A 16,574-nucleotide genomic window follows, 5' to 3' on the forward strand; every position below is an offset into this window, starting at 1 on the left:
GAGGGAAACACCCACCTTGTTATATTATGACCATTGACAACATACTTGGCATCTCTCTTCTTTTAATCACCCTTGCTTCTCCCACATACCACAGCCACCCCCCTCCCCAGGGTGTACTATATTTTCCTTATATCCCACTCATTTCTCAGTGATTCCAAGTAAATAGCACCCTTCGTTCATCCCCTGCAGCCACACTCGCCTGGAGGAGCAGGCTGTGCAAGCGCATGTGAACGTGTTTTTGTAAACTGTTCATTCATTCATTCTACAAGTATGTGTGGGCACTTGATACTTTTGGGGCTGGGGATACAGAGGTCGAGTACAACAGCTGAGGTCATTGCCCTCCTGCGGCTTTTGTTCCAAGGTGGGGGAGGGCAAGTAGGGGAAAGAGTAAGTGAACAAACAAATGGAGCAACAAAGGAATTATGATCTCATGATGAGAGGTACCTTAATGCACATAAAACACAGTGATGCAACTAAGAGGAAACCGATGGGAAATTGCACAGTGGGAGCAACTTTGGGTTGTCTCCATGACTCCATGCTATTCTGGTTGCCACTAGCACCCCGGCCACTTCCTCTCGGACCCCTTGCAGGGTCACCCTCCTTAAGCAGGCCGCCCGACACTGCCTCCCTCCACCTCCTGCAGGGACTCCAGGCTTCGTCCTCGGGCAAAACTTCTCTCTTCCCCGCATGACCTCGGCTTCAAGCCATGTCCACAACTTCCATCATCACATCTAGGCAGATGACTCACACATGGATATTTCCAGCCCCAACTTTTCATCTGAGCCTCAGACCAGTATATCCACTCCCTACTCAACATCTTCCTCGGGATGGCTGAAAGCTTGGAGAGGCCAGTTAAGGAACTTGGCCAGGGCCAGGAATCCAACTACAGCTGTTGTCTCGTATCACTTGCTGTTACAACAAACACAAAACACCTGCTTGTCATGCCAAGGATGTCTTGGCACTCGAGAGAAAATATGTTACTTCTAGTCGTTGCTACCATGATTATTATGGTTGTTATTGTTGTAATATCATCATTATTACAGCAACTTGGAGATACAAGGGATTGAGAATCTCCAGTTATAGGAGGTACTATGGCCTTTTCATATAAGACCTCTAATTCTTATCATCTTGCAAGAGAGATAAATGTTATCCCCATTCTGTAGAGGAAGAAAGGAAGGCCAGCAGGAGTGAAGAAATTTGCAACACACCCACATGCAAAAGGGGAGTGTCCCATACATGTATTGCTTAGTGAAAACAGCAAGTCATACAGCAGGGTTGCTGGGTGAGTCTATAGCCAATGAAAGAAGATTTATTGACAATAAAGGGGTGTGTGTCACAGAGCTCCTGGCTATTTATAAAACCCACTTTATCTTCCTCCTGGGAATACAGTTAGCTGTTTCCCAGCCTCTCTTGCAGTTAAGAGTGGCGGAGAGACTCGGTGCCAGCCAATGGCACGTGGGTGGCGTGACATGTACCACTTGCAGGCAGAGCACACAGAAACCACATGGCCTTCCATGCTCGTTCCTCTTTCCCTGGTAGGAAGGAGAGGACCCTGCCCCCTAGGGGAAGGCAAACCCAAAGATGGGCAGGGTTTAGAGCCCCTAACACATAGAGCAAAGCCACCTACCATGCAGAAACTCCCGTCTTGAACTAGCACATGAGCAAGAAATAAACTTCTACTGCATTAAACCACTTCATATTTTCAGGCTTATTTGTTACAGCAGCTACCCTGACTGATACAAAGTGTGACTCTATATATTCTGTGATAAATGCCCGGATGGATCTACACCAACATATTAATGTGAAATCTCTCCGGCTGGAGACATGATAAGTCAATTTCATTTTTCTCTTCTTGCTGATCTGCATTTTCAACAGCAAATGAGTTCGTACTTGCGCAATAAGACACACAATATTTTTTTAAGTGATGGCAAATGTCACACATACTAACTCATGATCTTTGAGGTTCAAGGGAAGCGGTGGCTGGGGGCAAGGTCTTCACCCGTGCAAGTCCTAGTCCTAGTACGATCGTTTACCAACAGGCGTGTGCAATGTACATGAGATGATGCTAATAATAATAATGATAATCATGTGGTTCATTTATAGCGCTTCCTTCACAAAAGTCCCGGGGTGTTTTACATTTGAGCACAATTAAAGGCAGCCACAGACAAAAAACCTTTTCAGCTGTGCTTTATAAAGGGAAAGCGATTCAGCTTTTTGAACATAAAAGGAAGCCGATTCCACTCAATGACGGGGACGGCATCTTCATGTGCTCAGGCCCCCCAAACCCTTGTATGTTATATTTAGGACAATCCAACCGGCCGGAAGGAAAGATCAGAAAGACCACAAGTACCGAGTTACGGAAAAAGCAGGTCTAAACCTCATTCAGGCATCACGTCATTGCCCTAACGCAGAAAGCAGGGGTCCTCCCTGGATCTGTCAGTCAAATACAGCAGCTCGGTGCTGTTACGTTTGAAAGCCCAGCAAACAGAAACGGATTTGGAATTGGAAATAAATAATCTATTAAATAGCTGCTGGTATTTACTGGATGTACAATGCTGTGCAAACGAGGCCCCACGGGAGTTCATTACCATCGTGTCCCTGGGAGACGGGGAAGTGCCGGATAGCTCATGCACCCGGGCAACACGCTCGCCCTCACGTGACGGGGAAGATGCCTTCAGACGCCGGGAACTCAGCGAGCGGAATGGTGACATGCGCCAAATGAGAAATTTTTAAAATCTTCCCCAGGGCATGGGAGAAATCCAGTTCTTCCTTCCCCTGCCCACCCACCCTGGGGCTCACAGCCCAAGCCCCTGTATCACAACAAGATGCTCAGGTGATGCCTGTATGCTCCTTCCTGCCCCTGGCCCTGGAAAAGCATCCTCATGAAGTTGGCTGTGTTCTCAAATGCAGAGGAACCACACGGGCAGCGTTTCTGGGAGCCACACACACAGCGGAAACGCCACAGTGGCAGCTGGGATGCCCCAGAGCCCCTTTCCTCTCCCTGTGCCCTTCGGCACTGGGCTTCACTGATGCCATCACCGTTCCCAACCAAACGAGTCTTGACACATTGCACTGACCAGCTCAGTGCAAGAGGAGGCAGCAGCCAGGCCACCAGGAACCTCAGGGCCAGTGTGAGCGGCTCCCGTGTAAAACCTCACATGGGCATCGAGTGCATTAGGATAAACGCCATGCCTTTTTCCCAGCCTGCAAAGCCCTGAGATCATCTGGCTTCTGTAATCCCTTTCCTACTGCTCCCTAAACATCTCACGCCTGACTCAGGACCTTTGCACCTGCTGCATCCCTGCCTGGCCTGCTTTCTCTGCCTTTTGGCACAGCCACCTCCTCTTCGCTAGAGCCGAGCTCAAATGTCACCTCCCCTAAGAAGCTTCCTCTGAGCCCCTCTTCAAAGCAGCTCTCCCGTCACCCTGACCCATCCATCACCTGTTTGTGGCTTTCCCAGCACTTATGACAATGCCTTCATGATCTCCCTATTTGTTTGCTCAACTTGCCTGTCTCTTCTACTGGAATGTAAAGCCCACAGTAGCCACTGTGTTCTGAGCGCCCGTCCTGTGCCCTGGCACTCGGTCAGGGTCTCACAGATGCCTGTGAAGACACATTCGTGAAGGCACGTTCGCACTGAAGGTGACAGATGGCCCTCAGGCCCCTGCAGGTGCTGTTACTGGGTCACTCTAGGCCCTCACCCATTTTGGACTCAGCTGCTCACTTCTCAGGGCCACCTGGCACCGGGAGGTTTCCAAGGTGTGCCGGAAGCTCGTGGCAGTAGACAGTCTGCTTGCTCGGGGGTGGAAAGTAGGAACAGGTTTCTTTAAAGCAGTACACCTCATCCCTGAGCAGGACTCAGAATCCCCCGGGGGGGCTTCTTCAAACTCAGGTTGCTGGACGTATCCCCAGAGCTTCTGATGCAGAAGAGGAGGGCGGGAGGGAGAACCTGCATTTCCAACAAGTTCCCATGATGAAAGGCACAGATTTCAATTATTTTGGAGTTCTAGAAAATTATTTGGGGAGTGGGGATGGGGGTGAGGTGGGGGCTTCTGTAAGGAACCGTGCATTCTGTGAGTTCTGTATAGAAATTGTGCGAGTTGCTAACATTCATGGAATGAGAGTTTTGCAGGGAAAGAGGGAAAGCGTGTGTTTCTTTGAGGGGGTTTGGGGAAAAGGGCAAGAGTGAAAGAGAGAAAGAAGAAAGAATTGATGTGGAATTTAGGGTGTATGTGGAAGAGAGGGGTGTGTGTGCATGTGTGTGTGTGTAGATGCATGCGTGTGCGTAGGTGCAAGTGGGTGGGTGTGTGCTGGCCCCACAGGAGTTAACAGGGTATTGCAGAAGCACACAAACACCAGAAAAATCAAAGCTACAAAAACAAAACTCGTTCCAATAAGCCAGTGGTTCTTAAACTGTGGTGTGCACAAAATCCTCTGGAACTTAATCAAAAACTACAGAAGCCCAGGTTCATTGAAGTAGGACAGGGCCTCACCCTGCAGTGTTAGCAAATTCTCTAGGGTATTCTGATATGCCCAGAGAGGGAGACCCCCGTGATATGGAACTTCTCACAGGCGGAGTCCATTCCCCTGACCCGGCTACGGCAGCCCTGGCAAAGAAGGAACAGGCTAGGCTGATATTTAGATACACATTTGCCCAATTCCAGGTTATTTGTTCTGTGACTTGGGCAAGGGCTCCCTTTGCCTTTCTGACCTCAGTTTTCTCATCTGTAAAATGGGCCCAGGGCCAAATGGGAGAACATCACCATGCCTGGCTTGAGGAAAAGCACTTGCTGAAGGCTTGCGGAATGTGCTGGGGTTTTTTTGTTTGTTTGTTTGTTTCTGGTTTATTTTAAAGGCTCTCTGTTCATCCCACCTCTCAACCAGGGAAATGATTCCAACAAGCAGGCTCAGCCATGCCACCTGAGGCTTTAAGAGAAGCAACCATGTGATGGAATCACAGTCTTGCTCAGGCCCCAAACTGGGACATCTGTAATAAATCTTCCTGAGAAGAGTGGGGCAGCTTCTCACTCCCTAGACCCACCATTTGTGGCCATCAGGGTCCACCCATGGCTTCCCTTGCACTGGTTCAGAGCCTCACCCACTGTCAAAAAAGCAACCACGATACTGGGGTCTTCGTAACACCGTTTGTTGGTCTGGCCCAGGGCAGCAGGAGGGGGTGGGGAGCAGATGGGAGAAAGGACACAAGTGCCCACCAAGGTCATGGGCTCTATAATTATGACAGGAAGTTACGGCAGCTAAGCCGATCATTTCCTTGAACTGTTGTTGCCTCTGCACTGGGCAAAACATTCATTCCCCTTTGAGCACCCACCTTTTATTTTAGAAGTTTCCTAATTCTTGCCCTCAACAACCCCAGGCCACATCCCTGCCTACAACCCTCAATGGCTGCTCACTGCCCTTGACGTAAGATAGGGACTCCTTCCCCGGGGCGGGGGGGGTTCCACACCAGAGGATCTCAAACCCGCCTGTGTGATGGCGTCCCCTGCACATTGGGCAATGTCTGGAGACATTCTTGATTGTCACGACTGGGGAGGGGCAGGGTTGCTACTGGCATCTAGTGGGTAGAGGTCAAGGATGCTGCTAAACATCCTACAGGGCACAGGACAGCCTCCATTGCAAAGATTTCTCTGACCTCAAATGTCAGCAGTGCTGAAGACGAGAGACCCTGCTTGGGGAAAGGGCAGGACAGGCACTAATATTGTTTCCAAGCTCTCCTGCCCCTACCAGGTTGAGAGCCTCTGCCCTCTGCCCTCCAGCTCCTGCCAGCTTCCCCACCCTCACCTTCTGCCTATTTACCCTCACCTGCCACCATCTCCGTCTTTCTGGAATCTGCATTTTAGCAACCTCCCTCCCTGGTGCAGGAGGCCCAGGCACACCATCCTTTGGGGAGCACCATTCCAGAGCTGTCTCCACTGCTTCTGCAACACAGCCCATTCTCAGAGAACCAAGGAATTTGTCATAGTTGAAGAGACCCTATGACAAACATCTGCTTCCACCTGCTCATTTTACAGAAGGGGAAACCGAGGCCCAGGAAACCCTACAGGAAGGTAGAAGGGTGAAAGATGCTTCCATTCAACTCTACTGGCTTTCTAATTCCACTTGGAGTTTTTAACATGAACGACTGCAGACTGTCAATAGCTTGGCAATAATCCCATAATAACCCCATCGTGAAGCAATTTAGCAATTCTGCCGCTAATAGCATTTGTGGATACAGCAACTGGGTAACTAGTTGGTTATTACTCATTCCCCGAGAGCCATACATATTGCATTGCATGGAAGCTAATCTTAGAAATACTTGTTAACTTCAACGATAATTACCAAGTAATTGGCTAGAACGCGCCATTGTGAATTTATCCAGAATATGCCAGGTAATTATCTGGTCTTATGTTCCCTTGTAAAATCAATCTAGGGTCCAAAAATTGTTCCAGTTGGTTGGCTATTGGCCAACCATCAACCTCTGCCAGCCAATCATGCGAATGCAAGTGATTAATCAAATTACTCAAATATTTAGTTTCGAACTGAACGTTCCGATAAGAAACCCGGACAGCCAACAAGTGGATGGTACCGAGCGGGAGAGAGGGTTGCACAGAGCCCCTCCCTAAGATAAATATATAACAACAAGAATATGGAATCAATGCCACTTCTTTGGGTCTCATCTGGCATTCTCACACAAAATACCAAAACACTTCAGAGACCAATTACATGTCCCAGAGCTGCACAGTCTTTATCATGGTGCCAGGAAAAGGCTGGGCTATTTGTGAAATCTGTAGGCAGTTATGGTGCTTGGAGAGGGGGGCTCGGAGTTTTGTGCAGAATAGAAGAAGGGCGCGAATGCAGCTGGCTTGCGGGATGAGCAACACGCATTTCCATAATGACCACTCGTTTTTCAAGGGTGGCTGCTAACCGAGTCCAGCTAGTTCCAGTTCGCCAGCCTTCCAGAAGGTGGTGAGGGAGACGTGGGTACTGAGCACCATGGATACCACCGAAAATTCTGGAGGACAGGGCGGCAGAAGGTCTTTGCAAAGGCCAGGCAAAGGAGAGGAGAGGATGGATTTCCAATGGCTAATTTGGGGATATGAAAAGGAGTAGAGTTAACAGGCCAGAAGGTGACGAGCCAGCCAGAGAGAAATTTGGGGTGACAGCTTAAGGCAGGAGCCATGGGGGACAAGACAGGGGTGGGGAGAAGACCACCCCCCAACCGGATGTGCGCCCCCCAAGTTAAAGGCTACTGAGTGCCCGCTAAGAGAGATGGTATGTACTGGATAAGATAGGGAGGAAGGAAAGAGGGCTGAGGGTCTCCCTGGCAGATGGTAGAAATGGCCACAGAGTGTCCTCTCCCTGCATCCATGTCCTTGCAACAGGACACTGCAGATCCTCCCATTCAGAGGCAGAGTCTGTTTCTCCAGGCCTTGAATCTCGTTGACCATGGGAGTTGCTTTGACCAACGGACATTAGCCAATGTGTCACAAGCAGAAGCATGAAAAAGTCTTGTGCGTTAGGTCTTGACCTCATGCACTTGGAAACCTGAGACCGCCATGGAATGAGCCCTGTTGGGGATAAGAGTCCACGTGGAGGAGGACAGGGGCGCCCCAGCTGACAGTCAGCCAACCAGCAGACACGTGAGTGAGGGCATCCAAGACTGAGCAGCCCACCCTCCTCTGTTGACCTGGAGCCGACCACAGCCACCCGCTACTGAGCCAGGCTCAGTCCAGAACTGTCCACAGGATACAGAGAAACCACTTAGTTTGGGGGTAGTTCATTACTTAGTAAAAGCTTACACTTGTGCAATCTGAACAGCTCAGCCCATGAACATTATCTGGGCTGATTCCTTGAGAGTCACTTCAGTCCTGTGCAGAGTTGAGAGCCACCATTTTTACCCTGGTTTCAGGAGGGTTGGAGACCCATCCCTGGCTCTCCACCTTTTGCAAGCCCAGATCATTCAACACACGAAGTACTCCAGTCAACCTACCATTTGCATCATCAATGGAGACAGACAATAATGCACTTTCTACCTAATCACCAAGTTCTTCTAAGTGGACTCAAGGAGGTTCTTTCTCACAAGGGAACAGATCAAAGACACACCAGCTCTTCTCTGAGCCCACAGCACCCGTGATGGCGCCTGCCCAGACGTGAGACTTGTGCATTTGGGGTCTTACTGCTTGAGCTGAGTATAGGAAAGAGAGAGCTCCTAACCGACACTTGGCATTCCAGGCCAGAGCAAGAATGAATGCCACTGCTGAGGCCAGTCCTAATGTGACAGGGGAACAAACGCCAGAGTTTAAAAACACACCAAAGGATTGTTTCACAACGGTTCAACTGAAACCAAACCTATTTTTTTTCAATGCCTCGAGTCACCAGGTGAGGTTAGAGAGAGCAAGTCCAGGAAAGTCCAAGGAACATTTTCTTAACATTAGTTCTCTCCTAACTACCCCTTCTGTGCACATACACACACCCTGGACGTTCAAAGCAACAGTGGTAAAGACTGCAAATGTGCTCTGCCGCTTTAACCAAAGCCAGAATAACTGTCACTGAATCTTAATCCAGGGGTCAGCAAACGATGGTTCACGGGCCAAATCCAGCCCACTGCCTGGGTTTGTAAATAAAGTTTTATTGGAACACAGCCCTGCACATTCATTCACATACCACCGATGGCTACTTTCGCGCTACCGTGGTTGAGTTGAGCGGTGGCTGCAGAAACCGTGCAGCCTGCAAATATTCACTATTGGGCTCTTTACAGAAAAAGCTGGCTGATCCCTGATTTAGTATGAACTAGACCCAACTTTCCACTTCCCATTCGGCGCTCTCTGTGATTCTGCATTGCTAAAGAGTTTTAGCATTCAAAGTATTTTTGGGAATCTTAAAGCCTTATAAGTAAACTCTGAAGGGCGGAGCTGGAGATGCTCTACTAACCAGAGCCCGTTTCTCAGCCACGCCAGAGGCGGAGCTTCGCCAGCGCGGGGGTGGGGGCCCAGGTGGGACTGACCTGGTGATGATGGCCAGGTGGGGCGGGCTCATGCAGGCGCCCATGAAGAGCACCACGTTCTCGTGCCGCGTCTGCCTGTAGGCCATCACCTCCCGCTTGAAGGCCTTGAGCTGGTCCTCGTTGTCCCTCTCGATGTCGATCAGCCGGATGGCCACCTCGCCGTGCCAGCGGCCGTGGTACACCTGGCCGAAGCGGCCCTTCCCGATGAGCTCGCCGACCTCCAGCTGCTCAAAGGGGATGTCCCACTCCTGAAGGAAGATGCTGGTCTGGCTGGCCTTGCGCGGGAAGCTCCGGGCTGAGAGGAGGGACAGGTTCATCTCCTCGAAGTCATCCTCAGACTCCTCCGCCTCATCGTGGACCTCTTCGTTCTGTGGCCGGAGTGGGAGAGAGGTCAGAGTTGTGCCTGCCCCTGCCCCAGCCTCCCCTGTGGTCCTCCTGTGTCCCGTGTGTGTGTGTGTGTGTGTGTGAGTGTGTGCGTGTGTGTGTAGGTCTGGATGTATTTCTACACACATTTGTGGCTGGCGGGGACGTGATTTTCTCTGCAAAACCTGACTCTCTGCCTTTCAGTTCAGGATACATTGGGAGAGCTGAGGGGTAAGAACTCCATGATTTTCACCCAGGACGTTTCATTTATTCTGCCAGAACATTCTCCACACTGCCAAGCCCAGCATCCCTGAGGCCTCCACCTCCTCCTCCGTCTCCTTTTGAAGGCAGCAGGGCACATCCTTCTTGGTATTCACCTGGCCCTGAGCTGAGTTTTCAACCAAGAATGCAAATCTCTTGCCAACTTCTGCAAAACTGGCTTTTCCACAATGCACACTATATAACGGCCCATTAGGCTCAGAGGCGGGAGGGGCCGCCCTTGTTAATTGTCCTGGAGTTAGAACATCCATCAGACCGGGCCACTGCAGCCCCCACCTGTCCCCAAGCCCTCTGCGCCATCAAAACCATCAATCTTTTTGCCAGGTTCTGGGCAGCCCCTGGAAAAAGTTGCAAAGCAACCCTGATGCTCACCTCTGAGGTTGGCTCCACTTCAATTTGAAGTAACGGATTGCCTTCCAAGCTTTAAAGAAAGAAAAATAAGCGTGACCCTTAGGTGAAAAGGTAGGTCCGTGTATTGAGTTTAGCCATGTGTGAAGAATCCCCACATGGGAAGTCCTCACCGCCAAGCCTTTATCTCACATTTCAACACTTGTGGCAGAAATAATCTGTAACCTCACCACAAAAATAGCAGTGTACAAGGATATTGTTTTAAGTAGATTTTTTTTTTTTCTTGGCTTCTCGGGGCTCATTTTTCTTTATTGCTTTGGTTTCAACTAATCTAGCAGCCGCCTTAGAAATCGGCCCGAATGCCAGGGGTAGACAAATCCTCAGTGCTCCAGGTGTTTTGCAGGAAAGAATTAACCAGATCTCTGAAGTTCACTCATATTCGGAATCTCTAAGAAGGATGTTAGTATTCATTTGTTTGTCTGCTCATTCATTCATTCATTTGACTAGAACCGAGTGCCAGGAACAATCCTAGGCCCTCAGAGGGACACAGAAATGAAACTGGCATGTCTCCTGACTTTGGGGAATATTCTATTTCTATTGAAGGACCTAAAACAAGTACACAGATATCGTATCGAGAGGCTAAAAGTAACAAGAGCCCAAAGTGAGGTATGAATTGGACAAACGGATTATGGTGCAAAGTCCAAGGAGAGAGAATTACTGGACGGATTTGAAAGTTCATAGTGTTTGAGTTGGACCTTGCCAATCTCATGGGATCAGGACGTGTGGAATGAAAATAAAAAGACTGTATTGGAGTGGGAGACACAGGTGTGCGTGAGTGTGTGCGTTTGTGTGTGTGTGTGTGTGCGTGCGTGCGTGCACGATGCATTTACACGCTCATGAGCTGCTGTCATGTTCTAAGTATGTGAACATGCTGGATATGGGTGCTGGGGGGCACATGCGTGTGTGAGTACTGCATGAGTATTATAGGATGTGCTCTGTGCAGAGCTGTCTCGTGTGCACGTGAGTTGGGTGTACACACCGGGGAGGGTGGGGGCCACGCTGTATGCTGATCGTATAACTGGGCATGCACTGGGCGTGCATAGGACAGGCAAGTGCCTCGTATGTGATGGTGGTGTTGGGCACCGTGTGCATCAGAGGTGTGTCTTGGGGGTGTGTCCTCCGACTTGAGCATGTGTCTGTGTTTATGGACTTCAGCGGGGAGACAGTAGCTGGGATGCTGAGGGTGTAGAAGAGCTAGAACGGGCGGGAAAAGGACTCACAAGGACACCACGTCCCCTTCCTATGGGAGCTTAGCAGATTCCCCCCACCCCTTCCCGCCGCCTCACTTTGGGGGGCCTCCCCTATCCTGATCCTCAGACCCAAGGAAGCTGGTGGCTTGCTGGCAGGGGCGAGGGGGAGTCTGAAAGCCCACAAGAGCTAAAAGAAGGGAAGAGAAGGGTCAGTTCTCCAAAGCGGCATTTGGCATCCTATTAACCAAGTATTTACAGTACATCCGGGAAGGCAGAATGCAAGTGCACAGTGACGGCTGATAGGCAAGGAACCTGATGCCCTGAGCGGGACAATGCAGCTAGAGTCCCTTCTCGACAAAATGGGCTGCCCTCCCCTCCTCTCTTTGCATCCAGGCTGTGTGATTCCAGCAGCCAGGGCTATTCAATTATCTCCCTCTGCAAAGAGTGAGTTTCCATCACTCCACGCACATTTAAGCAGATCGCAGGCAGTTATTGACTCTGCTTTTCGCTGGCACTCCCTGACTGCCAGTTAATAAACTGGAGTTCATCTTGCACAAATTGTGGAATTGGTTTACCTGCGGCAGACAAATGATGCAGAGCTAGATGTCAGTACAATATCCAGCCCCGGCCAGTTGCTGTTCCTTTGATTTCAGAGATGTACCATTTGGGTCTTTAACAAAGTCCATAGTGTGGGTCAGAAAGGATGAAGCAGTTAGGGGAGCCAGCAGAGGGACCAAGTAGGCAAAAATGTGGGCTGGGAAACTAATCAAATCTTAGCACTTCTCAGACTTTAGGCACAATCAAAGAAGTGAAGGAAGGTGATTTCACTTCGGCTGCACAAGCAATACACCACCTGGAACGAGGGTCTGTATCCTAGGATGCTACACACAAAGATGTTCATTGCAGTGTTGTTTATAACAGTGACATAAGGAAAGCAAGTAAAATGCAGCAATAGGGATTATTTAAAGAAATTATTCTCCATCAATATGACAATTTACAGCCATTAAAAACAAGGTCCCTGAAAAGCCTGGAACAACATGAAAAATGTGATGTTATAGCATGAAAGATACCACAGCAGGATGGTAACTACATATACTGGGTCAGTATGTAAAATATGAATAAAAGCAGCACACATAAAGGTTCATATAGTCAGGGGATTATAAGTGCTTCTTCCTTTCTGTTTTTTACAGATTAGTCCAAATTTTCCAAAATTAGCTTATATTATTTTTATAATAGTATAAACCAGAGGTCAGCAAAAATTTTTTTCCCGCAAAGAGCCACAGAGTAAATATGTTTGGCTCTGCAGGCCACAGTTCCTATAAAAGCTACTCAACCCTGCTGCTGTACAGAGAAAGCAACCACAGACAATACGTTGTAAACAAATGGGCACGGCTGTGTTCCAATAAAACTTTATATAAAAACAAGCAGCAGGTTGGATTTGTCCCATGGGCTATATAATTTGCTGATCCTTGGGATAAACCTAAGTTAGACTTTTTTAAAGGGGGACAGTGACATGGAATAATTTCCCTTTTATTAAGCTCCAGCTATTGCCTGGGGAAGCTTGTCTAATGCGGGGGGCAGGGGGTGGGGTTCTAGGGTCCTCAGGAAGTTGTCCAGACCCTGGAAATCACACCTGACAGGCAAGACCAGAGACACAAGGGAGAGCTGGCTCGAGGGGACCAGTGTTACTTCTCTCTCCGTCTCTCGGCCTGGGCTGCCACTCTCCTCTTCGCCTGAGTCATTCCCTACATCTCTCTGGCCTCCTTGTCCTTCTCCCTCTGTACCCCCCACCCCATAAGTTCCAGGAAGAGGAAGAAAGAAGACAGAGAACCTGAGCAGACTGCAGGGCTGGGGCTCAGAAGCTCAGGGAAGGGGAGAGGGTCTCATTCCACTTACATTGGATTCGAGGTCACCGGGTGCAGGATGACCTGGGGTGCCCGGGATGGCGTCTCTGGCACCGGCACCACATCTGAAAGCCAGAGGTTGGACAGTCAGAAAACACACGTGGAGTCCACGACCACCCCCAAAGGCCTGAATTCTGGGGGGGAGGCAGCTAATCATTTTCCACCAGACCTTGGGTGTCTGGGGCTGGCTAATCCGCTTTCTCCCTCCCTGGACCACCCGGATGCTTTGGGAGGATGAGGCCATGTGGTTTCATGTCTTCTCGATACCCAACTCAAGCCCCTCTGGCCATCTCTCTCCCGCCACGTGGCTCTAGAGCCCTCCCCACCGTGCCCACTTCCACGGCACACCACCCTCTCTGGTCTCTCCATTATACCCTGGGCCCTCCCCCCTTTACCTTCTCCTCTTCCATGTCCAGCCACTGCCCTGGGGTAAGGTGACTCCACCACCCGCCCGCTCGGATCTCATCCCCCCCAACGACATTCACCTCCATTCATTCCAGCAGCTCCCACAAAACTCACCTGGGAAGATGAACTGCTGCTTGTATTTGTAGTAGTGGGATGCTTGCAAAAGAAAGGAAACACCCAAGTCAGTGCCCCCCACAGATGTCCCTTCGAGTACCAATTAGGCTCTCATGGCTACCACGGGGTCATTCTCTGCCCACCACCCTCCAAGAGCTTCCATATTTCTGGAGACACCCTGAAATGCAAGGGACTGAGGTTATGTATAAAGAAACCAGAACTCCAAGCATCCAAGCCAGCTGTCCCACCTGACACCTCACACTCCAGCTCAGAGAGGCATGCCGAGTACAATACCATTTCGATCAAAGGCATCATTACACACATGCAGAGAAAAAGTCTATAAAGCCATAATCCAAAATATTACTTTCCTTCCCTTTTGGCAGAGTGAGTCCAGTGACTTTAAAAAAAAATCCTTTGTGCTTTTCCTGTGTTTTCCAAATTTTCTGTATTGAGCATTGTATATTAATTTTCCTTTTTGCAGCTGTAACAAATTACTATCAACTTAGTGGCTGAAGTCAACATAAATTTATCCTCGTAGAGTTCTGGAGGACAGAAGTCTGAAATGAGTCTGAAAGGGCTAAAATCAGGTGTCAGTAGAGCTGGTGCCTTCTGGGGGCTCTAGGAAAATCCTTTCCTTGTCTGTTCCGGCTGTTGGGAGCTGCTGCATCACTCCAACCTCTCCTTCTTCTGCCCTTGACCTTGCCACCCTCACACAAGGAGGCTTGTGATTACATTTAGGGTCCACCTGGATAATCATGCAAGATTATCTCAAGATCCATAATTTAACCACATCTGCCAAGCTCCTTCTGTCATGTCAAGTAGCACATTCATAGATTCTGGGGTTAAGACACAGACATCTTTTCCTGGGGGGCAGGGAAGGCATGATTCCATCTACCACAAGCATGAATTAACTTCTGTATCTAGGGGGAAAATAGCTAAAAAGAAATCTCCTGGATTTTACTGTTGGTTCTCCTAGAATTCCTTTTAGTTCACTCAGCAGAGCCCAGGGGTCTCAGAAACTTCAAAGGTCTCTAACATTACCACTTGCTCCACAGGGGTGTCTGGGACAGGGTACAAAGAGGTCTAGAGCCTTCAGTAAGAGAATACGGCAGTAATGTGGTCAGACATGAGTCCACACTGGTGAAGCCACTTCCAGAAACAATTTGAGGACACGCGGGGACAAGCTGCCCCTGGCGTTGGTTTACCAAATACTAGCACAGTAATTTCCAGCCCAGAGTCTAGAAGCGGGTCCCGTAGGGTAGAACCCTTGTCCTGCCTTTGGCTACTTGCAAAAGCTGAGGCAAGTCTGTCTAAGGCTCAGGCTGCACGTGTGCAAAATGGGGACAGTAAGAGTCCCCTCCTCAAAGGGCTCGGATCATCACAGTGTGAGACAGGAGTGCACAGAAGGTGTTGAATGAGTACTAGCTGTGGCGAATAAACAAACCTCTTTCTAAGCTCTCTTTCCTAATAGACAAGAATGATTTATAATTAAGAAACCACCAGACAGTTTCAAGTGCTAAATCAATTGCTTTGGGGAAGCGGACGGAACATTCCCCCCGAGGTCGGAAGTGATTTATAAACTCCTCCAAGATAGAGAACAAGTCCTGCTATCTCAGGACGCCAAACTCCTGCGTCTGTGCCCTGTACCCGTGGGTGTGCGACACACATTTGTTGAATTAACTCTGTTTTATCGTAGGTAAGTCAGCAGAAACCTCGGGCTTAGTCCGATTCCTGATTATCTCAGATAGCTGGAGTCCCGATGCATTTTTTGATTCTAGAAAATGGGGTGTATAGGACAGGAAGCAACATATTCAAGGTGACAAAGCAAAGCTTTAAAAGAAAAGCACCCTCCGTGACTTCGGGGACCTTTTTCTTTTTTTCTGTTGGATAACTTAGGTTTTTCATTGCATACAGCCATTTTATTAGTTAACAAGGGGCTAAAATTAAAAAGAAAAACCACCCGTGGTTCTCAAGAGGCTGAGCTGGTCTCTTCCCTCCCTGGCTCTGGCTGTGACGGGGACTCGGTGTCTGCAGAAGAGGTTAGCTGGCAATTATGTGCTTTTGAGGAGGAGGGGGTGGGCAGTGGAGACCAAGAGTCTGAGAAGGGACAGGTGTCGGGCAAGGAGACACGGGCAGATGCCGCCACGCCCAGAGCCAGCACCCTCCTCGCCCCCTCTGAGTGCCATGGAACAGCTCGTTCCTGATGACTCAAAGGGATATGAGTGGCCAGAAGAGGATGAAAGATGTCACTGGGAGATCTGCTATTCCCACTGATGACAGACACCAGCGAGAAGTGGCTCTAAAGAACAGCTGGTGACCCCGAGTGGGCCGCCCGGGAGAGCTGAGTGGCTCGTGGCTTGCTGGCATCTGAGAGGACTTGGGACCTGGCTGCAGAGGAGCTGGGAGACACAGGGGACACTTAGGAGGAGACTCCACTGCGACCCTACGGTTCCTGCAGAGAGTAGCCGGTGTGGGCTTCCAGGAGCCAGGAAGAAGGACCAAGTCACCCTCTCCCTGAACCTTTCACCTGCTTCCCAGTGAGTCTCAGATAAAAGCTAAACCCCTGCCAGGCCTCAGCCTTGTGCCGCTGTCCCTTGCTTATGGCACCTGGGCGGCCACTGTGACATTCTTTCAGCCCCTTCCTGCGGCAGGGCCTGTGTCCCTGTTTCCCCCGCCTTCAGAACTCAGCCCTCCTTGACCTTCAACCCAAAGGTGTTCTCCTCTTTCGTTTGCCCATAGCATTGCTCTTTCCCTTTACAATTGATAATCCTTCCCTTATCGCGATGTATAATGCTATCTCCACGTGAATGTTCGCTTGGTTAACATCTGTCTCTCCCACTGTGCTATAAACTCCCTGAGAGTAAGAACCACTGTGGGCAAAAGAATGTGCCCCGCCCCCCGTCATGTGCA

The 16,574-nt window shown here is 49.7% G+C and overlaps 1 protein-coding gene across 1 annotated transcript in view; it reads right to left on the minus strand.

Annotated features, from left to right (window-relative positions):
- Window positions 1-16,574, minus strand: part of KSR2 (kinase suppressor of ras 2) — a 343,956-nt gene that overhangs the window by 30,702 nt on the left and 296,680 nt on the right. The window contains exons 11-14 of the mRNA XM_069497272.1: window positions 13,665-13,706; window positions 13,138-13,210; window positions 10,016-10,064; window positions 9,002-9,369 (exon numbers count right to left, since the gene is read on the minus strand). Of these exons, the coding sequence (XP_069353373.1) occupies window positions 9,002-9,369; window positions 10,016-10,064; window positions 13,138-13,210; window positions 13,665-13,706 (532 nt within the window). The remainder of the gene's footprint in view (window positions 1-9,001; window positions 9,370-10,015; window positions 10,065-13,137; window positions 13,211-13,664; window positions 13,707-16,574) is intronic.

Source organism: Eulemur rufifrons, chromosome 21 (assembly GCF_041146395.1).
Source record: "Eulemur rufifrons isolate Redbay chromosome 21, OSU_ERuf_1, whole genome shotgun sequence".
NCBI classification, from domain to species: Eukaryota; Metazoa; Chordata; class Mammalia; order Primates; family Lemuridae; genus Eulemur; species Eulemur rufifrons.